The following is a 24661-nucleotide window of genomic DNA, read 5'->3' on the forward strand; positions in this document are numbered from 1 at the left end:
CCCAATGACTGAAATCGACAGATCTGACCATGTTGTCATCAATTTATTGTGCAATTTGCTTCTGATTTCGTGCAGAACAGTCTTTGCAAGTTCCGGATTTTAAGGCCACACTCTCCGGCTTCCTCATCTTCTTGGGCCTCCTCCTTTTTCCCATCATTCGGCAACATCATCTCATTGAGGTCCTCATCCGTTACAGGCTCTGAATAACACTGAATGAGGGCGTTAACATCCGATGTCATGTCCGAGAACCGTTCAGTTTGAAGATTGTGCCATTTGCACAGCTTTTTTTCACAAAAGGTAACTAACAAATTTGTGGAATAGGCAATGTAGGGCAGCTACATTCTTTTTAATTGCATTTCATCATTAAAAAGCACAACATTTAAAAGCATTGCGAAAAGAGCGAGATGCCTAAAATTACTAAAATAATGGACAATTCAAGACAAATATTTTGTCAAATGTGATTCTAACCATGCACTACGAAACCATAATCATTTGCATCAGGGGCATGCCATAAAACAAGGTTGAATATTTTTTAAAGTGAACAATTAGAAGAGCCGCTGGCTAAAAATAAGTCTGTTTTTTTCCCCCACGCGCTCACTTCCAGGATCCGGACTTTCCCTTAGCGCCACGTGGGGTCTTGGATGCCTTGGATCCTCGCTGGTGGTCACTGACGCGGTTACGCAGCACATATATGTCATACTTCTGCCGCTTGAGCTTCTCGGCGAGCTCAAACTTCTCGGCGTGAAGCCGGTACAGCCACTCACAGAGTTCTTGCGCCTTCTCGGCCAGCTTGTCCCGATTGAGGTGGTCGATATTGAGCGGTTTACGGCGCTCCAGCAGCGCTTTCTTCTTCTCCTCCCGCGCCGTCAGCTTCTTGCCCTTCTTCTGGTCCGCCTTCTGTAAGTATCCGCCAAATGACTTGTTGGTGAACATCTTCTTCTTCTTGGCCTCCTCCTCAGCACGCAGCTTGGCCGTTTCTTCCTCCCGCCGCATTCGCTCCTCCGTCAACCGGGCCTGACGTTCACGCTCTTGCTCGGCGCGCTCCCGTTGCTGTTCGGCCCGGTCCGAGCGTCGCCGTTCGATGCGGTTGCGTAAGGCTACCAGATCCTCCTCCTCCTTTTGTCGGTTGGAGAAGTGCAACTCGATGAGGCCCTGCAGGTCATTGAAGTCTTTCTCCACGCGCTTGCGGTGAAGGTCGTCAAAATCAACCTTCTCACCCTCCGGTAGCTTGGGTGGGGCGATGTTGGGCACGTATGTGGTCTTAGGTCGAGGTTTGGATTCTTCCTCGTGTGCCTTTTTCTCACTCTGCTCCACCTCTTCTTCCTCGTCCTCCTCATCCTGATCATATTCCTCCTGCTCCTTCAGGCTCTCCTCAGTGTCCGACATGTCTTTCCAGGAAGCTGACAGACCACCAAGATGGGTTGATATCTGAAGACTGACCTCGGGCTTGCGCTGGTTTGACTCTTTTATTGCTTTGCTGGGATCATGTGACACACCAAATTTTCCACAGGAAAGATTAAAAGACAGATGGGAGCATCTATTTTCTCTGTGTATTTCAGTCAACCCCCCCCCCACCCCCCAAAGACCCCCTCGCGATCCCGCGGCGTCTCTCATTCCTTTGTAAGGCAAGGATGAGACTATTTCGGAGGCACAACAGATGCACTGCACAGGTTCGCAGAGGGGTTAGCCTTAGTTCATTTCATCTATCCGTGACTTTTCATTCATTCATCCATCGACGAATCTACCCATCCATCAGTCATCGTTTGCATGTCTCCGTCTCAGCTTTGGAATGTAATTAAAACCTTGCCGCTTTTCCCAGGCTCTCGGCGCTGTGGATTACCGCAATAAATTGCTCCTGCGCGTCGACATTTAAATAGTGACGTGAAGGAAGGTCTTCCCAAGTCTTGGAGTTATTTGTGGAAAAGAACAAATGACCCCTTTGGGATGAACGAGCTTGCCAAGTGACAGCAGGGACAGGTGCTCTCTCTTTCTGGCATCCGGGAATCCCAATTATAATGGTCCCTCTGCGCTTTCTTCTAGCCAACAGAATTCATTCGGCTTGGGTTGAGTTTCAGGCCGGCTCGAAATCCCCACATAAAAATAAGCTAACATGGCCTTACGATGCCACAGGGAAAAGCCGGACACCAGGCGGGGACTGCCTGTTGAGCAAACACGCACCGGTGCAAAATGAGCACAACAGGTGCTCCAAGCACGCCAAGGTGAACAACCTCCTGTGTGATTGACGACCTTGTCCATTCCTCTTGCATTGCTTGGACGTATATAGAAAAAAAATAATCAATTTATTGGTGAGCGTAAGCTTATCATTTTGAATAAAATCATTTCAATGTATGTAATTGCTGATGTACTATCAGTACTAAAATTGTGCTTGGGAACACAATTTTTTTAAGGGCGGCTCTGCATAAAATCGAGATTTAAATGTATTTTAAGGGAAAACTGCAATTTGGTATGTACATTCTTCAAAATATACAATGCTGTTAAAGTAACTTGATGACCTCTACCGGTCACTATGGTGTAGTGCAGCACAGTCTTTTATAGTTTATCGTGAAACATAAAACATACGTTCTTTTGCTTGAGGCTGGGGAGCTGAAATAGTAATCTCCCCATCTGCCAAGAAGACAAACGTTGATATTTGAACACTGAACTTCATAATAGTTAGGCAAGCGTGGGGATCCAAAATGACATGTCCCCCAACCCACAAAAAAATACACGACTTACCCATCACAATGTAACATAAGTGACTCCAAACGATGTACACGTTTGCTGCTTTGTTGAGCTAGAAAAAAAGAAAGGAAAATGGGGCCTTATATAAACAACATCTTATATTCAAGTATTCATTGAATTACCAAAAAAAGATAGCGTTTTGCACCGGAAGTACATGGGGGAGTTAGCGAGCATTAGCATTCGGTGACTGAGTTAAAATATAGCATTCCTTGTTTTTCGCCTGATTTCGTCAATTTATAACATAGCAAATGTACCAACAAAAAGGCGCATTGTGTGACCGTTTTCGTCAGTTTTCATCGTGTTTGTCGAAACTCTAATAAGTAGCTCGTTCAGCTAGCATTGCTAACCAAATACAGTAAACTTATATTGAGCCAAGCTGAATTGCAGTTCTATGTTTAAAAATATAATTTGCTAACAACATTTCTACGATTGATGAACATAAAGACATACATGTACACGCTAGGAATACGATCTAAGTCAAATTGTATGTAATTTCTTGCGTTGGCTTGCCTGAGGGTGCTTAATGTCCGATTCGTTCATGATCAAGTCAAGCGGATTGAACAAAATGGCGGTTCGTTACGTCTTCGAGGGGAAAAAAATGTCGACTCAATCGGAATAAGTCGATTTTATAGAGAACGTGCCATCGGTTTGTCTGAAAACCTCATGAAATTCAATGTTTAACACTATACCTAGCGTGAAACCTAATCTTTTTTAATATCCAGGAATAAAATGTAATTATAGCAAGTGTAAATAAAACATGTTTTGCTCCGGGTTTATTTTAATAATAAAAAGAGTGCAACTCAAGTACATTTAAGCCATTTTAATAAAACAAGCACATTTAGAAACAGTTGTTTGCATTTTTGGGTCAGGGGTCACACACTAGTGGTTCGGTGAGGCGAGGGGAACAAGGATATGAATTGTGTGTAATAATCCATAAAAGGTCAAAGTGATATTGCATCTACAATGGGAAAAAACAGACAACCAGCAGTGAAACACTGTTGTTAAATAGGCTCAAACAGGAGGAAATGAATGAGACAGCAAGATTTTCGTGATACTTTTTTTTTCGCGTTTAATGGAGACCTTTTTAGTTAATTTTTGGGGAGGAAAAACAATCCCCCAAAAGAAACATCCACTCATAAGTCTGGTATCATATCAAAAATATATATAATGGATCTATGACACTACACAAAGATCAAGAATGCGCATACAATAGTCAAATATGTACAAGTTGTATGCGAGTTAAATTTTAGGAAAATTCTTCATATACACACATACACGACGGCCTCCATTGCAATCACCCTTCCGAAGAAGAACTAGTGCGCCATTCTCCCGGGATGTCAGCATTTCTAATAAGATATTTGATTACTTCATAACAGGTGATGGCGATCCAAAAGACACAAAAGAAATGTGAGTGTTGTAAATTCATGGCGGCGCGTAAAAGCGGAGAGAACAAAATGACAAACTTGATGGATATAGTAATTGTTTTTTTTTTCTCTTCTTTTTGATCTCTCCTGTGATTAGTGTCTCTGGACTTTGGAGCTTTTGCCATTTCCAGAATCCTCGCAGTGACGCTTGCTGCTCATCGGAGCGCTGCTGGAATGATGCTCCAACCCTAAGAAGACAAAATACAAAATTACAAAAGTAATAATAGAATAGAACAGAACAGAACAGAAAGCGATTACAGTACGGGGTTTAACTTTTCTGTTCAAACTGTGAATGATGTTCCAATGACTTCATGTTACAATGATAATGTGAAATGTGATCCTTTCTTTTTGATTATAACTGATTTCGACATTTTTTGAAAACTTCAGCTTGATCTTTATTTTATGACATTATACTCATCCCAGTCCTTGTTGCATTGTACTTTTATCTTATACTCGATTTAAAATGGATGAAAAGGTTTCTTCAGCCATCATCTGTACTTCTTTGAAGGTGTCGGACGTTTCGTTTCTTATCCAAGATGCTTCGTCAGCGAACTAAAGTCTTGCTGGTAGTTTCGGCCCGATATATATATATATATATATATATATATATATACAGTAAAGTCTCGTTATATCGATATTCAAGGGTGTCCAAAAAAATATCGATATAACCGGGACTATCGATATATCCGACCCTGCGCGCATGTAATTTTCTCCATGCGTGCATAGAAATAGTATCGATATAACCGGGACTATCGATATATCCGTTATCGATATAACGGGACTTTACTGTATATACCCCTACTGTCCAGACGTGGCGGTGCCGGACTCTGCTATGATTGGTTCCTGCTCTCAGGTCGGGGGGAGCAGAGGACTCCTCCCTGCGGCTGCACTGATTACTTCTATTGTCCTGACTGAGTATGAGATCTACGATTGGCCTGAGTGCCCCATTTGCTCCGGTATCACCTCATCAGAAGTACTAAGCCTATGTTGCCTAAGCAGTCTGTTGTACGAACGATCCAAATTGAACCTCACCCCACCATGGCGGTTGAGTGAAGGGTGTTGCTGTTTTATGAAAATAGCTTCTTTTACTCCCCTTTCAAAGCATCTATTTTCCTTCGCTAAGATTTTAACCTCATTGTCATCAAATGAGTAGTTGCTAGCACTTATGTGCATATGTACTGCCGATTGAGGCCCACTAGTATTATCCCTGCCATGTTGATAAAGTCTTTTTTCTATGAGAATGTGTTTAGTCTCCCCAATGTATTGCTCTTTACAATTTTCATTTTTACAATGTACTGAATAAACTACATTACTTTGTTTTTCATTTGGCAGCCTATCTTTTGGATGCACTAATTTTTGCCTTAAAGTGTTTCTCGGTTTGAAATAATGTAATTTGGAATTTAAAATGAAAAGTGACCTTTGTGAAGCGTGGGACTTTGGCGGCTGCCTTGAGGGTAGCACATCATGCTGGAGCTGACGTAGCCTGGAAAAAAAAATCAAAGCAGCGTGAAGCACTACAACTCGCAACGACATTTTCCGAATAGTATTGTCGCATTTGTCTTTTACCTTGCTGGTGGGCGCCCACGCCGCCTTGGGAATCCCCGAGCTGGTATATCATGACATTGCCCGTCTGCCAGTCAGCCTGGGTTTGTCCCGGCATGGGATAGCCTGCAGGCACAAAATAGAAGACGTCAGACCTTGTTACTTTTGCAAAATAGTGATGAAAGTTTCTAAGGAGGAAAAAGATGACTTGCCGGAAGACGTAGCAGCGGTCGCAGCAGCGGCGGCGGCGTCACGAGTAGCTTCGACAGAATATCCAATGACCTCTGATGATGGCTTATTGTTTGCGTTGGATGAGGAGGGAACGGAGGCCAGGAGACCTATGGGATCATGCAGATACCAAAAATAAGCTTGGTGATCAAATTCCTTATGTGTTCTACATACTTGGCAATAAAGATGATTCCAATTTTGATTTCAACAGCATTTTGCATTTCTTACCAAGGCCCCTGTAGCAGGACAGCTGCTGGTAGATCTGCTTCATGCGCTCAATATTTAGCCGGCTGGCCTCGGCGTGGTGCACCATAGGCTTGGGGTAGTGCACGCCAACGATGCAGCGCGCCGCCTTCTGCACCGCCTCCGGCGCGTTCCACGGATCGTAGATGTACTTGGCTGGGAATCCCCGCAAAACGGGCAAGTAGCGGCGGATGTAGTCGCCGTTTGGGTCGGTGCGCCGGCCGAACACCACGGGGCAGTAGCAGTGGAAGAACTGCTGGAAGAAAGAGCTGCAAGAGAGCCACATCCAGCTGCCGGCGTTCACGCTCCAATCGGCATCCAGAAGCAGCTCCTCAAACACCTGTGTGCCATCAAACAAAACAAGTTAGCAAAATTGCCCCACACGCAACGGCCATCCGCCATCTTTAATAATACAGTAAAGTCTCGTTATATCGGAAAAAATATCGATATAACCGGACTATCGATACAGTAAAGTCTTGTTATATCGATATTCAAGGGAGTCCGAAAAAATATCGATATAACCGGGACTATCGATATATCCGACCCTGTTTGCATGTAATTTTCTCCGTGCGTGCATAGAAATAGTATCGATATAACCGGGACTATCGATATATCCGATATCGATATAACGAGACTTTACTGTATATCCGATCCTGCGGCATGTAAACTTGCGTTCATAGAAATAGTATCGTAATAAGCAGTACTATCGATATAACGAGACTTTACTGTAATAATAATGACAATAATAATAATAATAAGAAGAAGAATAATCCATTTCATTTCTAAGCACCTTTCAAAACTCTCAAGGTCACTTTTCAGTCACAGGATAAAGTTTTTCTGTGAGTCATCAGCAGCAGCCACACGCGCCAGCGTTCACTCAACCCGGAAGTAACTCAAATAGATAGAAAGCTGGCTAGCTAGCTAACTACGAGTTAGCGAATAATCACTCCACCCAGAAGTAACTCAAATAGATAGAAAGCTAGCTAGCTAAGAGTTAGCTAATAATCACTCCACCCAGAAGTAACTCAAATAGATAGAAAGCTAGCTAGCTAAGAGTTAGCTAATAATCACTCCACCCAGAAGTAACTCAAATAGATAGAAAGCTAGCTAGCTAGCTAGCTAAGAGTTAGCTAGTAATCACTCCACCCGGAAGTAATTCAAATGGATAGAAAGCTAGCTAGCTAGCTAAGAGTTAGCTAGTAATCACTCCACCCGGAAGGAACTCAAATAGATAGAAAGCTAGCTAGCTAGCTAAGAGTTATCTAATAATCACTCAACCCGGAAGTAACTCAAATAGATAGAAAGCTAGCTAGATTGCTAAGGGTTAGCAAATAATCACTCCACCCAGAAGTAACTCAAATAGATAGAAAGCTAGCTAGCTAGCTAAGAGTTAGATAATAAATCACTCAACCTGGAAGTAACTCAAATAGATAGTAAGCTAACTAGCTAGCTAATAGTTAACTACTAATCACTACACCCGGAAGTAACTCAAATACATAGTAATAATCACTCCACCCGGAAGTAACTCAAATAGATAGAAAGCTAGCTAGATAGCTAAGAGTTAGCTAATAATCACTGCATCCGGAAGAAACTCAAATTGATAGAAAGCTTGGTAGCTAGCTACGAGTTAGCTAATAATCACTCCACCCGGAAGTAACTCAAATAGACAGAAAGCTATCTTGCTAGCTAAGAGTTAGCTAATAAGCACTCCATCCGGAAGAAACTCAAATGGATAGAAAGGTTGGTAGCTAGCTACGAGTTAGCTAATAATCACTCCTTCTCGCGTAGGAGCTTCTAAGTTGGGCAACAAAATCACTAGTGGGCATGAGGAAGTGGCCCCCCACGGGCCTAAACCGTCCACCTACCTTCATGCCCTCCTCCCAGCTGATCCACAAGTCTCCACGGGTCAGGAAGCAGGCCACGGCGTGCCGGGCCAGGTGGTGGATCCAACCCTCCTGGCGCAGCTGCGTCATGATGGCGTCGATCCAGGGGAAGCCGGTGCGCCCCTCGGCCCACTTGGCCAGCGCTTCGGCGTTGCGGTCCCAGGGGATCTGCACGCAGATGGGGTTGCTCTCCATCTTGTCGAAGCACGGGTTGTTGGTGGCCGCCGTGTAGAAGAACTCGCGCCACAGCAGCTGGCCGTACAGCGACAGTGGCGGCGAGCTGTTTTTCTTCACCTTGGGTTCAACGGACACATTGACACAGTCATGACAAAATGAAGAACATTTTGGCTCAAAGTCAACCATTTGTCACTTATTTTGTTCAGTTTACTCGATTGGAGTACAGGCGCTCCCCTACTTACGAACATTCAAGTTACGAACAACGGTGCTGATAGAGATAAGACAGAATAAGAAGTTATCATATTTAAACGCTTCATGCTTAGCTGGCCAACCAAACAGGAAAGGCGCAGATGGCCATGCATCTTCATCGAGCAGATCTGGCCTTGGACAGAATTTACAACTTGGGAAACTTCTTTTATCACAGAAGTAATTTACAACTTGAAACCCCTTCACAGGAAGAGCTCATTGGCCAGGTTACAAATGTATCAGTTCATGGAAAAGACATATCTTGATAAACCATATATTTTATTCAATGTTTAGTTTTCAGTACAAACCAATACAGGTTACTTATATAAGCCTTATAAACATACTTATATAAACCTTAAACATACATAAGCCTGAAATATACTTTCTATACAAAATGAAGATCATTTTTGCTGTAAGTAAACAGTTTGTTATTTTTGTCATTTTTCCTGACTGGAGTACAGGCGTTGCCGTACTTACGATCATTCGAGTTGCGAACAACGGTACATACGAACATTTTTGGAGAAACATATGTTGCATTCTCTCCAGTTGTTGTACATACGTATCTCTATAGAGCATATATTTTTTGATGTTATAATGTAAAATGTTTATTTTTCAGTACAAACCAATACAGGTTACTGATGCAAGCCTTAAACGTATGTAAACCTTAAACATCATGATATAAACTTTAAAAATACATTCCATACAAAATACAGACGCTTCCCTACTTACGAACATTCGAGTTATGAACAACGGTACATACGAACATTTTTGTACTAAAATATGTAGTATTCTCTCCAGTTATACATATCTTAATAGAGCGTATATTTTATTAAATGTTTATCTTTCACTACAAAGGTTACTTAAACATATTTATATAAACCTTAAACATACTTACATAAGCCTGAAACATACATTCCATACAAAATATAGCACTGAATCAACTTACGAACAACAGTTCGGAACCTATCTCGTTCGTAAGTTGGGGAGCGTCTGTACAGTCGATTAAACTCGGAAGTGGATGCACTTTATCCGTACCTTCCTGTAGAGGTCGGTGAGTTTAAAGTAGAAGAGGCGACAGGAGAGACATCCGAATCGCAGGTACGGGCTGAGGCCGGTTGGGCTAGCGAGGAGTGAGTTGGCGTTCATGCGAGGACGCTCAAAGTTGGCCACCCAGGCCTGCGTGGCAAAGAGAGGAAACCAGGATCAGGACATGAGCATTAAATGTATTGTATTTCCCGGTGTATAAGCCCCACCCAAAAGTCTTGATTTTCTTCAAGAGATGACCCTGAGCCTTATTTTCGGCGGACGAACCAAACCACACAGCGCCACGGTGTGTGCAAATTTCCCCATTGTGGGACGAATAAAGGTATTCTGATTCTGACTTTTCGCCTCACACACACACTTTATGGGAACCAATTAAGTTTGTAAGCTGAGGTCTCACTGTACCTGAGAGCTCAACTTACGAACTTAATTGGTTCCCAGACAGAGTGTGTAAGGCGAAAAGTGTGTATCTAAAAAAAATCCCATAGGAAACCATTAAAATGGGAATAATCCGTTCCCGGGTTTCCATAAAATATACTTTTCAACTAAATAAGCCTTAAAACTACACACAACATACCTTCTTCTATGTATACTAAATGTGCTATTGTATTGTAATGAAAGAAATACACTGCATTGTATCATAAAGTCACTTTATTTACATTTGTGATGGTCATTTATGGCTCGATGGAATGGCGTTGGAGGTCGAATTGCTGTTTGGAAAGAGAGGCGCTTTACATGAGGACTGTAATTAAAGAAATAAACTGTGCTGTAAAATAAAGTTTTATTGAGCTTTTTGATGGTCGTTGATGGCTTATGGAAGGAGAGTCACCTTCCATAAGGACTGTTGCTAACTTAACCTCTGGTGCTGTTCAGTCGCGTGCTTCCGCCGAAGATCACTCCGCCAGCCGTGGTGGGTGTGTATTATGAAAATAGTGCTTATTATAAGGTTTAATTTTCAGAAATTTGACGTTTGTAAAACGAAAAGTTTGTAAGATAAGCTGTTTGTAAGTTGAGGTCTCACTGTATATGGAAAACTTTTATGTATTTCAATATTATATTTGGAAAACCTATAGCCTAAAATATGGAAAATGTTTGAAAATACAGTAAAGTCTATGGAACTGTATAGTGCCACTTAGCAGTTTTTTTGACAACGATACTAGTGCAGCGTGTTCTACCGGAAACAAATTCCTTGTGTGTTCTACATACTTGGCAATAAAGATGATTCTGATTCTGATTCTGATTCTGATCGATAGTCCCGGTTATATCGATACTATTTCTATGCACGCACGGAGAAAATTACATGCAAACAGGGTCGGATATATCGATAGTCCCGGTTATATCGATATTTTTTCGGACTCCCTTGAATATCGATATAACGAGACTTTACTGTACACCATTCATTGGGGGTGCGCCTTTGCAAAATACAGCGCTTTGATCTTGTTAATGTAACAAACCTTTCTCTCCAGGTGCCTCTCAAGTCTCGTGAGGGCTTCGGACTCGCCCCCTGGCCACACGGCCGACGACAAGCCTTCCGTGTCGAAACCTGCGAAAGAAACATCAAATGTTCCTCCGTCTGGTATTCCTGACGTCGACGCGTCCTCTCTTCCACGGTACTTACCAAGCTCCTCCAGGGACGGCACCCCGAATTTGTCGTCATGGTCGTCCGAGAGCGGCGTGCTGCATTTCCCCATCACCTCGGCCGTGATGAACTCGGCCGGTACCTCCACGGCGTCCATGCGGCTGATGAGGGTCTGGAAGCGCTTGTAGGTGAGTGGCGACTGACCGCCGTTCAACTCGATGATCCTGGAGGTGCAAAGTTGAGTTCAGCGGCGGCGGGAGGTGGTCGTGATACCGTGATACCTTGGCTTACGAACTTAATTGGTTCCCAGACAGAGTGTGTAAGGCAAAAAGTGTGTATCCCAAAAATTAATTTGCCATAGGAAACTATTAAAATGAGAATAATTCGTTCCCAGGTCCCCATAAAACATAATTTTCTATTAAATAAGCCTTAAAACTACACAAAATATGCCTTATTTCATGTATAATAAATCTGCTGTGGTATTATAATTAAAGAAATAAACTATACTGTATAATAAAGTCATTTTATTGACCTTTGTGATGGAAAGGAGTGGCCGGTTTCATCAGCATTAAACACTTGATGAGGAACGGAGCCTTCTTCTTTCACCACCTTGAGGAATGATCTCTTATAGGTGCTTTCTCTGCGATAATTTTACCTAGTTCCTCATCAATTGTGTTCTGTTTAACTGGGTTGTTAGCTTTTTGCATCAAGTGTACAGATGGCTTGTGCGGGTTGTTTGTGGAGGCTGATTGATATGATATTTTAATCTTGCAGTCTACACTCTGCCTTTGAACTTTCAAAGTTGAACCTCTCAGTTGTCTGCCTGTCTCTTACATGATTAAACCACCTCCCCTCACTGCTGCGTTCTTGACCAATCACGTGGCTTTAACCGAAGACTGGGGGCGGGGAATAGACGTCAAAAACAGTCGGCTGCCATTTTGTTGTTAGAAGAACGGGCTCGTTCGCGAACGACACATCACTCATTGAGGCAGCTCCGTGTACGAAAAAAGTTCGTATAACAAGCTAAGGTTCGTATGCCAAGGTAAAATTTCCATACATTTAACATTCGTAAACCAAAAAGTTCGTAAGGCAAGGGTTCGTAAACCGAGGTATCATTGTAGTGGGGGGGGGGGGGGTGATTTCCTTACTTGTCAAGATCATAGAGGGTGTGCGAGATGCGCACCGTCACCTCCACGCCGGCCTCTGAGGCCAACTTCTTGATGGCGGCATCGCGCTCCTTCCCGAAGGGCTCCGAGTCGTACTCGTAAGACAGACGGGAGATGTTCCACTCCTGGAGAACAAAACGACAGCAATCAGCTAACCTGGCTAGCTAGTACGTAGCTAACTAACCCAACCAAAAGTCACATTCTACTTCAACAAAAAGACTTCAGACGTCATGCAGAGATCCCAACCTTGAAGAGTCTTGGAAAGACATCGGTAGGCTGGCCCCGGATCACGAACAGACGGGAATTGAGCTTGCGCAGGTTCGAGTCCAGGTCTTCCAGACTCTGCAGTAGGAATCTGCCCGAGGGCAAAGAGGAAAGAAAGATCAATTTGCAACATTTCTCGTCAATGTACAAAATATGAGAAGCGCATCCACTCGTATGTTGGGCTTGTGTAGGTGGTCAGAAAAACACACATTTTTACCCACCACACACACACACACAAAAGCACGGACAGTAAGCGGCACTAATACGGAGTTTCCCGTGCTGTTGCCACGGCAACTAAAGTTCGGAAGGTGAAAGCCTCTCACTTGGGTTTGCAGTGCTATCTATTAACTATATAACTATATAGCTAGCTATATATATTAATTATATAGCAAGCTATTAGCTAGCTAGTTATTAGCTGGCTGTTAGCTAGCTATTTGCTGTCTATTAGCTATTTAACTAACTAGCTGGCCATATATCAAGCTATTGTTTAGCTATCTATCTAGCTAGCTATCAATTAACTAGCAGTTAGCTTGCTATCTGGCTAGCTATCTATTGACTACCTATAAGCCAGCAGATGGAATGGGAGAAACCCAACGTGGAGCCTTCTAAGGTCACCCAGAACACCGAAAGGTAGTTTTTTTTTTGATGCCTTCATATTTGTCTAAAATGTTTTTTTTTTCTAGCAGCCAGAGTACGAAAATTACGACGGGAAAGGGGCTGAAATGAAATGTACTAGCTGGCTGGCTAGCTAGCTTTCTATCTATTTGAGTTACTTCCGGGTTGAGTGAAGCCAGCTAGCTAGTTAGAAAGCTAGCTAGCTAGCTAGCCAATAGATTACTAGCCAGCTTCCCAGTTAATACTGTAGATAGCTAATAGCTAGCTAGCTAGCTACATAGTAGAGCGCCATTCCCGAATTTGTTTGGTTTTGTTTTTTTCTTGTTTGGGTGCCGATAAAGTGCTGGCCAGACTTCTGGCAATGTTTTTCCCTTCCACAAGGTTGCGGCATATCCCTTGTTTTTCTCCATGTTAGCACTTTGCTCCAGCATCAGCTGTTGTTAAAGCGCTGTATAAACCAATATGTATACATTGCATTGAATTTTGGACAGCTGCCCTCATTTCAAGCTCATATAAGTCCAGATACAGATAATTTAGGAATTAACTCTTTTTTCTGATGAAAGAAGAGTCTAAGATTTCTTACGCTGCATTGAATGTTTAATTCGACCTAAAAGTCAACATTCTGTGGGTCCAGGAATTCGTGTGACAATGACAAAAACCCTGGCACTGGAGTGAACACATTTTTGCACATGTCGGGCGGTGAACGAGTCAAAAGAGTTTCTTTCCAGACTTAAAACCACTTTGGTGCACTCTTTAGTAGGATATTATGGAAAAGTTCGTTATGATTAGCTTTGTCGGGATGAGCGTTCTCCCTTACGCTGCTCTGGTGGGATATTTGGGGCATCTCAGGAGGGTTTCAGTGTGTAATCCGGTCACAAAGAGTCAAGGAAAAGTAGGAATTTGGGGCGGGGAGGGCTGTCTAGTAACACACTGACCCATTTTATGTAACACGGGCACAACTGGGGGTTCACCTTGAGTGTGCACTCGCTGAGATCTACAATCACATTTCGTCTCACGCAGCGAGTCGAGGATTTCGATTCACGCATGACAAAAGGCGTCTGCGTCAGGAGTTGCGTAACCAACGTTGATGAGCACCGCGATACCATCCCCACTTAACCTGAACATTTATACATTCAATCAACTCGGCCGCTCACTTTCGCGCTTCAAGGTATTAAATATAAACGTTAACTCATTCACTCCCAGACATTTGCAAAAACACGTCCACTCCAGTGCCAGGGTTTTTGTCATTATCACTCAAATTCCAGGACCCACACAATATTGAGTTTCAGGACAATGTAAACATACAACACAGCATTAGATACCTTAGTCGCTCTTATTTCATCGGGGAAAAAAAGAGTTAATTCCTAAGTTATATGGGTCTGGAGTTATTATCTGAGCTTGAAATGAGGGAGGATATCCAAAATACAATTCAATATATATCCAGGTAACATCCGACTTACGACCGAGTTCCGTTCCGACCAAATGGTTGTAAGTCAAAATGGTCGTAAGTCGAAATCCATTCAAAATGTTGAATAGAGACTCAGAGGCTAAATGGCTCGCAAAACTTCCCTCTTAAAATGTTAAAAATAGGGTCTGGAGGTTGTGGTCGTAAGTACGGGTGGTCGTAAGTCGGATGTTACCTGTATATTGGTTTATGTAGCGCTTTAACAACAGCTAAAGCTGGATCAAAGCTCGAACATGGAAAAAAGGGGAATGATGCTCCCTTGTGAAAGGGAAAAAAAACATAGCCAGAGGTCTGACCAGTGCTTTATTGGCACCCAAGCATGAAGAAAAAAAAAAACAAACCCAAACAAATTCGGGAATGGCGCTTTACGTCATATTTACAATTCCCGAATAAATTCATGAATAGCAGTGAATGAGTTATATGGCTCTGGAGTTATCTGAGCTTGAAATGGGGGCGGATGTCCAAAATACAATGCAGTACATACATATTGGTTTATATGGCGCTTTAACAAACAGCTGAAGCTAAAACAAAGTGCTAACATGGAAAAAAGGGGCCCTCGTGGTAGGAAAAAAAAACTGCCAGAGGGACGGCCAGCGGTTTATCGGCACCCAAAGAAAAACCCGAACAAGTTCAGGAATGGCGGTCACATTTTCAATTCCTGAATACATTTGTGAATGGCAGTGAATGAGTTAATTGGCTGGCCAATGGTCATCTGAATTTTATTCTAAATAAAATTGGCTGAGAGGCTCCACTTAGTTCAAGAGCCATTCAGTTGTATTTAACTTTTAAGTTCAACACTTTTGCATTTCCTTCTAGATTTTATACATTATTGCGTTTCATTTGACTTTTATGGGTAAAAACTATGTGCAGCGATGCTATGAATACTTGCCAATTATTCCAAAATACAATGCAATACATGCAAGCTTTTTATTAGCTGTCCATTAGCTTGCTCGCTAGCTATTAGCTGTCTATGTGGCTGGCTGTTAGCTGTCTATCTCTTAGCTATTTATTCGCTTTACACTAGCTAGCTAGCCGTCTAGCTCTTTGAGTTACTTTCGAAGTGAAAACTGGCTGCCGCTGCTCACCCACAAAAAAAAAATATCCTGTGACTGTAAAGTGACCTTGAGTTTTGAAAGGCGCTTATAAATGAAATGTATTATGATTATGATTATTCCATAACGTTATTTGCTCAATGTTTTCGCACATGTGCATTGTAAGCGTCCTAACCCAAGAGAGTGTATGTGACATTGGTGAGTTTACGGTGCGCTTACCTCCACCTGTTGATGCCAACGTTGGAAGAACCTGCAAACCAGGGGTCGAGGATGTAGATGCAGCGGACGGTGTCGGCCCCCAGCAAAGACTCCTTGAGGGACGGGTTGTCGTGGAGCCGCAAGCCCTTCCTGAACCAGTGGATGGTATTCACGACCATCACTCAAATGGATGGAAGCCTCAAGAATGGAAATGGCCTTCGACTGATCTTCTTAATAGGTCTTATTTACTCAAACACAAATCCAGGCGCGGTAATCACGAAGAGCAAACCTCAATCTGTTTTTGTTTTAAATTATGTAAATACGGTGGCCAAGGTGTGGAATGGTTAACCTTGCTCTAATAAAACCTTTTCCATGGTGACAAAGAATTTAAAACGTGTCAGAATCTGAACCATTTGGCCCTGAAGAACCTCCACGGCAACGTGACAGCCAACCGGCGGGCCTTAGGACCTGCGCGGCGAGCAAAAAAGGCAGCCTCGTTGTATAACTTGTTTTTCGAAAACGTTGAAAAAAATAAGCAAAATTCCACCTATTCAAATTATTTTCACGCGTATTTGCACCCAAACAACATTAAATTGCCTAAAGTTGCGACAAAAGATTCCGTTACCGGGTTTGCTATTCGATCGCAATGTCCCCGCCACAACAAGGGAGAAGATGGTTATGTAAATACACAATACGCGATTAATTCAAAAACGACGACCGATCACAACGCAAATGGACACTTATCTCTTTTAAAATGTCTCCTAGATCTTTGTGGCTCGTATCCGTCGCGCCTGGACAAGTGTTTTGGCTCTTTTTACGCCTAAACTCCCTCCGTAACGTACACAAACGTCAACTCGGTCGTCGCGCCGCACCTTCTGCCTTAGTCCCGCCCTCTTGATGACGCCTTAACCTGCGCGACCTGCGATTGGTCCGAGTCGCCCCAAACGCAGTCACGTTTCAACAGCATGGTTTCCTCACTGGACAACACGAGAGAAGAATCACAATCATGTAACAGTGGTCCTGATGACGTCATATGACCTAATTCCTGTAATATCAATCCAAATTCTATTTTTTATTTCCCTAAACGTCTGCGGATAGTAAAAGAAATACCGTACTCACAATGAAGAGTATTAACAAAGAAAATAAAAATATATTTTCATGTATTTGGGCGGAGACATGTTGGCGGGTTATTTAGACTTCCGGGTTCAGAGGTCGTAGGTAAAAAAGACCTATGTGACGTTTTGCTGTAAAACCATAAATATATATTTTTAATTTTGCTTTATTCAGCTCAATTTAAAATCAAGGAAATGTTTCAATCATTAAATAATATGGTATTATATTAAATAAAGTAGTTACGAAAGTCATTTTAGAATCGCCCTGTTTTTCATGAATCGTTTCAACGTATACAATTGAAAGCATTCATTTTGAAATGTAGCTCTTCGAAGCGTAAGACATGAAAGACGAGGACATAATTGTTTTATAACCACATTACTCCTTCTTATGTCACTTTTAATTTTTTTTCCCCTCGACAAGATAACCTTACATAAATACCGCCCTAATTATGTAAGGGAAGTTACGCGTGCACGTGTGCGGCCATTGACGTATCTTGTCCACTGGGTGGGAGTAAAAACAAGGAAGAATGAATGGAAGAAGGATAGAAGTGAAGAAACAGGAAGCACGCATGGGCGAAAAGCGTTTTGTTTGGACACGTGCGCGACACCGCGATTTGTGCAGGTTGTTTTTTAGCTGTCAATCAACACAGACTCCTCCTCCTCGTTGTTCACCGGGATCCCAGCTCCAGCCTGCAGAGCATCGAAGCGAATCACGGAATCAGGCAAAGTTTGCCCGAGTCCCCCCACGCGCCGGCCGACGTCGCGGCAAACGCCGGCGATGACGCGCGCGCGCGTCGCCGCGAAGACCCCGGACCGGATGGCATTTTAAAACGCGCGCTGGCACGCACGCACGCACGCACGCACGCAGCAGCAGTATGCGGCGTCGCGATGGCAGCTAAGAGCACCGCGGCGAGGACGCTGGAGGACTTAACGCTCGATTCCGGTTATGGCGGCGCGGCGGATTCGGTCCGCTCGTCCAGCGTGTCGCTGTGCTGCTCCGAGCCGCCGCGGTCGCTTTCGATTTTGCACGGCGGCAACCGCTGGCATCTGACGGGGTCCATGCACAGCCGACAGAACAGCCTGGACACGGTCAACACCGTGCTGGCCGAAGACCCGGAGGCTCTGGAGTGCGCGGCCCAGCCGTGCGCCAAGCTGCCCGAACCGGAGGAGGTGCCGTGGAGCCTGGCCGAGGTGGAAGGCGCCCTGCGGCGGCCGGGCGAGAAGCCCCCGCTGCCGCCGCCGTCCCCGGAGATGCTCGCCCGGCTCTCGGTGCTGGTCAGCCGCGCGCTGGTGCGTCTGGCCCGGGAGGCGCAGCGGCTCAGCCTGCGCTACGCCAAGTGCACCGAAGCGGAAGTGCGCACCGCCGTCAAGGTGGTGCTCTCCTGGACCATCTCCGTCAACTGCATCGCGGCCGCGCTCGGCGCCTTGTCCCTGTACGCCGCGAGCGGCGCCGACGACGAGTTCGCCCGTGGCAAATCGGCCCGCTGCGGCCTGGTATTCTCCGTTGGCAAGTTCTTCAGGTGGATGGTGGACAGCCGCGTGGCGCTGCGCGTCCACGAGCGCGCGGCCATCTACCTGACCGCCTGCGTGGAGAGCCTCTTCCGGGAAGTGCTGGGCCGGGTGGCGCGCGGTGCGCCGCTGCGGCGGGACGTCGGCGTCTGCGACCTCGGCCTGGAGGCTCTGGAGCAGACCGTTAGTGCCGACTCGGAGCTGTGGGGGCTTCTGCAACCGTGTCAGCACCTCGTCTGCGGGAAGAACTCCGGCGGTAAGACCTCTTTGCACTTCAAACGGACCTGGCGTGTTATGGAGCTGGGCGGAATCTGCGCCCTGGCGGTGGCTTCCTGGTTCTCACCTAGCTAGGGTCTCTTAGCATTTCCAGCGAGGCTCCAGGAACGTTGCAGGACCCCCTCATCTGAAGTTAGGGCTTCTCAAAACTCGGTTGTATCCGTGGATTTCATCGCTAGGCCTTCAGTAGTGCTGTCTTGAAAAGTCCGTCTTGAAAATGGCTTTAACAGTGAATCAAATCAATTTCTTCTCCTCCTTCAGCCATTATGGCTTGACAAAACTACTCTTAAATCAATACAATATATTTGCAATACAGTGTGCTAGCTCTGGCCAGTATGCTCTTATCACTATAGCGGCTTTTGAGCAGTGCAGTTTTCGCAAACTATGATTGGCTAGTGACGAGCCAATCGTAGCTTGTGAAATCTCTGACGTTGACCTTCAAGAAGGCGTCGGTACCCCTTTTGGGTTGCCAATTTTAATGTATTGTTATTGTTATTGCTTAAGCAACAATTTGATGCCGACACATTTGATGCAACAGAGCCCGCAGAACTGATTGTGAAGGCGTTTCTGACTCTGGTAACAAATGATGGTTGAAATGTGATTGGTTAGCAGTGCAACAGGGGAAAAGCTGATAAATGAAATGTATTATTATTAGTATTATTATTAAAAGTAATGAAAGGAAACTGAAAAACAATTTGGAATTATTTCATAAGAATACATGGACAAAATATAATTTACAATAATCCGTGATTCAGATATTTTTAGGCCTGCAGAGAAGGCTTTGCAGGCCATGACGGTTCGCTACTGGGTAATATCCCAGAAATAAAATTCAAAACTTGTTCCCACACTACGGTCCTGCAAACATTTCTCGTTTCAGGGAAATGTACCTGATCCTATTGTCTCGGAACGCCGTCAAGTTTAGTGCTTCTAGTCGCTGGAACAAAAATGCAAATGTTCCCCAAAAGTGTGTGTGGAGATATTGCAATCTGAATTTCTCTTCGGAGAGTCAAAAGTAGTAAATAATTCCATTAATTGTCCTGAATTGTTCATTTCAGACTATGGATGAAGTCTTGTATTTGTACCTTCCAGTGTGCGTGTGTGCATGTTCATACGACTAAGCTAGCTTCTTTATCTCACACACACACACACACTAGCGATGTCAATCCACTCGACAGCTTCTTTCGGGCTCCGTGATGTGTCTACTTGAGATTCAGAGGATGAATATTTGAGTTGAGTCTGCGGGATTCTCACAGGATTCTATCTTGGGTTTTTTTCCAGTCATTTTACAAATAGCATCTTGACAGTTTATTATTTCGGGATCAAATTCATAATTATCTTTATAATAGAATATGATCCGTCCCACTATGCGCTGACCATCCAAAGCGTACCACATCACCAACCTTCCAAACATCCATCCATCCATCCAGCAACCATCAACAAGCCATCCATCCATTCACTCTGAGCTGAGTAATACCTCAGCTCACAAACTTCATTGGTTCCCAGAAAGTGTGTGTAAGGCGAAAGGTTCATCTGCCGAACATTTATTTCCCATAAGAAACAATTAAAAATGAAAATAATCCGTTCCCAGGTCCCCATAAAAGCTAATTTTCTATGAAATAAGCCTTAAAGGACTACTGACGTCACTTTTTTGTTTTTTAACTGACATCAGAAAAACGTTTTATAGCATCTAAAATACCCAAAACACACAGTATGATATTTTTAGTCAAATGCAAAACACCAATAAAAATGACTTCAGGTGTCCAAAATCTGCAAAAAATTGAGCTGCGAATTGGGCATTTTCATTAAGTCCCGCCCCCAGTTCGTGATGTCACGCCAAGACGTCTTGCATTGCTGGAGAATCAAAACAATGGCTTCAGATTCGGAGAATATGCTTTCTTGTTGCACAACCAGTAATGAATATGATTCAAATAGTTCTGAAGAGGAAAGCATACATGTTTGCAATCGATTAAATAATTTATTTGTGCCATTTTGAGGCAACATAGGGGGAAAATCTCTCACCCACAAAAAGAGGCACAAAATGGCGACCTCCAGTGGCCACCTCCGTTTCCACAGGCTGATAAATTCCTTATATGGCGCTTGGACGCCCTCTTCTGGCCTCCTGGCGGCTTTTGGGTGCAACACGAGGTCCCCAGACCAAACAAGTACAGCAAAATACATTGATGTGATGGAAGGACCGCTACAATGCGTCTTTCTTACGGTCAAGGACATTCCTTTAGTGACGTCACGTACTGACTTCTCACCAACTCAAAAACAAGACTTCCTGAATATTCAGCGCGAGTCTTAAAACGTAAAAGATAGCTATATGCGGTGCAATCTTTGTAAAATACGCTCAGTAGAAGTCATTTGAAGACATTTTACAAATGATGGACACAACTTGTCCGGAGACGTCGGTTGTCCTTTAAAACTACTGTCTTCTTAGGCTTAACAATATCCTGTGGTGGGGTCTTTTTTGGTCATATAATAGCAAACGTACTCCACTCGATAACAAACCACTTCTGCACTCAAAGAAAAGTGGTGACGAAAACTAGTCCGCCAGCCACCGTGGCGCCGTGTGGTCTGGTTCGTCCGCCGAAAACTAGTTCTCCTGTCAAGATTAGATTATCGTGAATTTAATGTTCGTAAAGCGAAAAGTTCACGAGCTAAAGCGTTCGTAAGCTGAGGTATCACTGTACCTCCTCTCACTCATGCTGTACCCCCTGGAGTGATCATCCATATCTCCATCCATAAATTTGTATGATTAACTCCACGCATACATTAATGCACTACTGCAAGTTTCCCCCTATAGGCATGTGTGTCTGTCTGTGTATGTGGTGGGTTGGTCGCTGATTCACTTGCCGCAGAGCGTGATGATCTTGCCCGTGGTCCGTCGAGGGAGGCACAGGCACGCCACTTTGCGGCTGAGGAAGTGATAAGAGGCAAGGAGGCGGGCCCAGACTTTGGTTTTGGGGGTTTTCAAAAAGTAGGCCAGCTCGTAGCCCAAAGCGCCAGCAACCAAGCAAGCCAGCGAGAGGTGCCTTTTAATATCTTAGTCAAATACACTGCAGCAGTTTTGATGCGTGACTGCTCGAATCCAGGGCGACCAGTCTGTAAGTGTCACGATTTGCGAGGTGGGGATGGTGGTGGACCCCAAAAAAGCAGGCAGGAGGGAGGAGCGGGGTGTAATTGACAAATTGTATTCATTAAAGTCGGCAGGCACAAAATCTCAAACAACAAAGTCATTAGAACAGGAAAGTCCAAAGTATCAAACAAAACCATGAGTAAAAGTGAACGCTGGCGCATGTGGCTGCCGCTGCTCACCCGCAGAGAAAATATTCTAAATGTAAAGTGTCCTTGAGAGTTTTGAAAGGCGCTTATAAATGAAATGTATAATTATTATTATGATGATTATTATTATTATAAACATATGACAAGATGAAACAAACCTGTCAGGGTGAAACAAACAATGACCCGACACTGAATGGTCGTGCCGGGAGGCCTTTTCACTGCCACTGATTAAAACGACGAACACCTTTACAACCCATTGGTCGCCAACCAGAAAGTAATAATAATACATTTCATTTGTAAGCGCCTTTCAAAACTCCCAAGGTCACTTTACAGTCATAGGATCAGTTTTTCTGTGGGTGAGCAGCGGCAGCCACTTGCGCCAGCTTTCACTCAACCCGGAAGTAACTCAAATAGATAGAAAATTAGCTATCTAGCTAGCCAGCTAATAGATAGCTCATAGATAGCCAGCTAACCAGCCAGCTAGTCAATAGAAAACAAACAAAAGTGACAGTAATGTACTCCGATTTGCGCTTCAAATGTTCATAGAAGATTAGTCGGCTATAGAAAGTAGCCGGAGAAATGGCGAAATGTACTCATGATGCTCTGGAAGCCTTATTTAGCTGCGTAGAAGCTACTTAAAATGCCAGCTCCCCTTAGATCTGCTGGCACCCGAAACATACGTCTTCAACCACACACCACCTCTTTGTTATGTTATCTATCTATTACAAGCGAAACAATATTTATACTGATTAAACTTACGATGTTTATCTTGAGCAATGTTTAATATGGCTAAATAAATGTATCTATTTCCTTCATTAGCTAGCTTCAAAAATGTCGCAGTACAATTAAAGTTGAAACACATTCAGCGACCGTCATTGCCACTGAATGGCACCTGTTTCCACTCCCATTTTGGTTGCAGCTGTTAGCATATTGCGTAAAACAACAACGACAACAAACAAACAGAAAAACAAAACAAAACAAGCGATGGCGAGATCATCGACAGAAGGGATGGCCATCTGCGTCCACCAGTGCGAGCGCAAGGTGGGAGGACTGGAAGCTCAAGTGTGTTGAGTCACCGGCGAGTGAGCTGCAGAGGTGTGTGTGTGTGTGTGTGTGTGTGTGTGTGTGTGTGTGTGTGTGTGTCATGCCGCTACTAACAGCGCTGCAGCGTGACACGCGTTCCTGTCCAATTCATTGATTTCTTTTATTTTTTCACCCCATCTCATTCTTGCTATCAGCCAGTCTTATCTTCATGTAAAAGGGTGGGGTGCAAAATAGCAGTTATACATGCCACATTTTTTAATTATTCTGAAAAATATGAAAAAAAAGGCAGACAAGGTGTTGTGGGAAGTCATGTAAGACATTTTCACTGCATGCATCGGGGCAAAGAGGAGCAACACAAGAGGGATGGGGGGAATGTAACTTCAAAACAAAGCCAAAGGGGGTGCTGAATATTGCAATCAAACTTTCACCAACTTCCTATTTTTGCAAATAAATGAGGCGCAAGTGTCGAAAAGACAAAGCTGCAGGTCAAATGGATGTCAAACGCTGTGGAAAAATCATTGCCGTCGCAGCGGGCGTGGAACAGCGGGGCCCGCTCTGCACAACTGGCACGTGCGGCTCATCTCCCCGAGACACCAAAACAACAAGCGACAATTAAAAAGTCCCGAGGAAAGTACAGGAACACCGGCGTAATGTCGTCATAGTAAAGATGTCAACTCAACTTCATTGGATTTACCCAAAATTTCTTCAGATGCGTCTCAATGGGATCAGATACAGTGAGAACAGCAGAACCCCAGAATGGAACCCTGTGGAACACCACATGACAGTGTAGCAGCTGAGAAACCAAGGCTAACACAGGAACATCGGCATCATGTAGTCATGGCGAAGATCTCTAGTCATCTCCATTGGATTTACCCAAAATTCCTTCAGATGGAACCTAATGGGAGTAGATACTGTGAGAACAACAGAAGCCCCAGAATTGAACCCTGTGGAACACCACATGACTGTGTCACAGCTGAGAAACCAAGGCTAACACAGGAACATTGGCGTCATGTCGTCATGGCAAAGATCTCAACTCAACGCCACTGGATTTACCCAAAATTCCTTCAGATGGAACCTAATGGGAGTAGATACTGTGAGAACAACAGAAGCCCTAGAATGGAACCCTGTGGAACACCACATGACAGTGTAGCAGCTGAGAAAGCAAGGCTAACACAGGAACATCGGCATCATGTAGTCATGGCGAAGATCTCTAGTCATCTCCATTGGATTTGCCCAAAATTCCTTCAGATGGAACCTAATGGGAGTAGATACTGTGAGAAGAGCAGAAGGCCTAGAATTGAACCCTGTGGAACACCACATGACTGTGTCACAGCTGAGAAACCAAGGCTAACACAGGAACATTGGCGTAATGTCGTCATGGCAAAGATCTCAACTCAACGCCACTGGATTTACCCAAAATTCCTTCAGATGGAACCTAATGGGAGTAGATACTGTGAGAACAACAGAAGGCCTAGAATTGAACCCTGTGGAACACCACATGACAGTGTAGCAGCTGAAAAACCAAGGCTAACACAGGAACATCGGCGTCATGTAGTCATGGCGAAGATCT

General features: G+C 44.0%; 3 protein-coding genes across 3 annotated transcripts in view; 1 reads left to right on the forward strand and 2 right to left on the reverse strand.

Annotated features, from left to right (window-relative positions):
* Window positions 1–13: 13 nt before the first annotated feature.
* On the reverse strand, window positions 14–1489 carry tnnt2c (troponin T2c, cardiac). Its single transcript, XM_088989156.1, has one exon. It carries the CDS (start codon window positions 1384–1386, stop codon window positions 595–597), a length of 792 nt encoding a protein of 263 aa, XP_088845282.1. The 5' UTR covers window positions 1387–1489; the 3' UTR covers window positions 14–594.
* Window positions 1490–3547: 2058 nt separating this feature from the next.
* Window positions 3548–16750, reverse strand: cry1a (cryptochrome circadian regulator 1a). The gene is made up of 12 exons (XM_088989153.1): window positions 15887–16750; window positions 12518–12626; window positions 12254–12396; window positions 11145–11329; window positions 10981–11069; window positions 9521–9661; window positions 8045–8356; window positions 6165–6519; window positions 5921–6046; window positions 5733–5834; window positions 5584–5649; window positions 3548–4354 (listed from the first exon to the last, which is right to left on the reverse strand). The coding sequence occupies exons 1-12, from the start codon at window positions 16042–16044 to the stop codon at window positions 4260–4262; spliced, it is 1881 nt and encodes a 626-aa protein (XP_088845279.1). The 5' UTR covers window positions 16045–16750; the 3' UTR covers window positions 3548–4259.
* Window positions 16751–17553: 803 nt separating this feature from the next.
* LOC148881880 (ankyrin repeat- and BTB/POZ domain-containing protein 3-A-like) overlaps window positions 17554–24661 on the forward strand; it is a 33325-nt gene continuing 26217 nt past the window's right edge. The window contains exon 1 of the mRNA XM_088989152.1: window positions 17554–18742. Within this exon, the coding sequence (XP_088845278.1) occupies window positions 17866–18742 (877 nt within the window). The 5' untranslated portion in view covers window positions 17554–17865. The remainder of the gene's footprint in view (window positions 18743–24661) is intronic.

Source organism: Hippocampus bargibanti, linkage group LG22 (genome assembly GCF_051943395.1).
Source record: "Hippocampus bargibanti isolate YZ-2025 linkage group LG22, ASM5194339v1, whole genome shotgun sequence".
In the NCBI taxonomy this organism is placed as follows: domain Eukaryota; kingdom Metazoa; phylum Chordata; class Actinopteri; order Syngnathiformes; family Syngnathidae; genus Hippocampus; species Hippocampus bargibanti.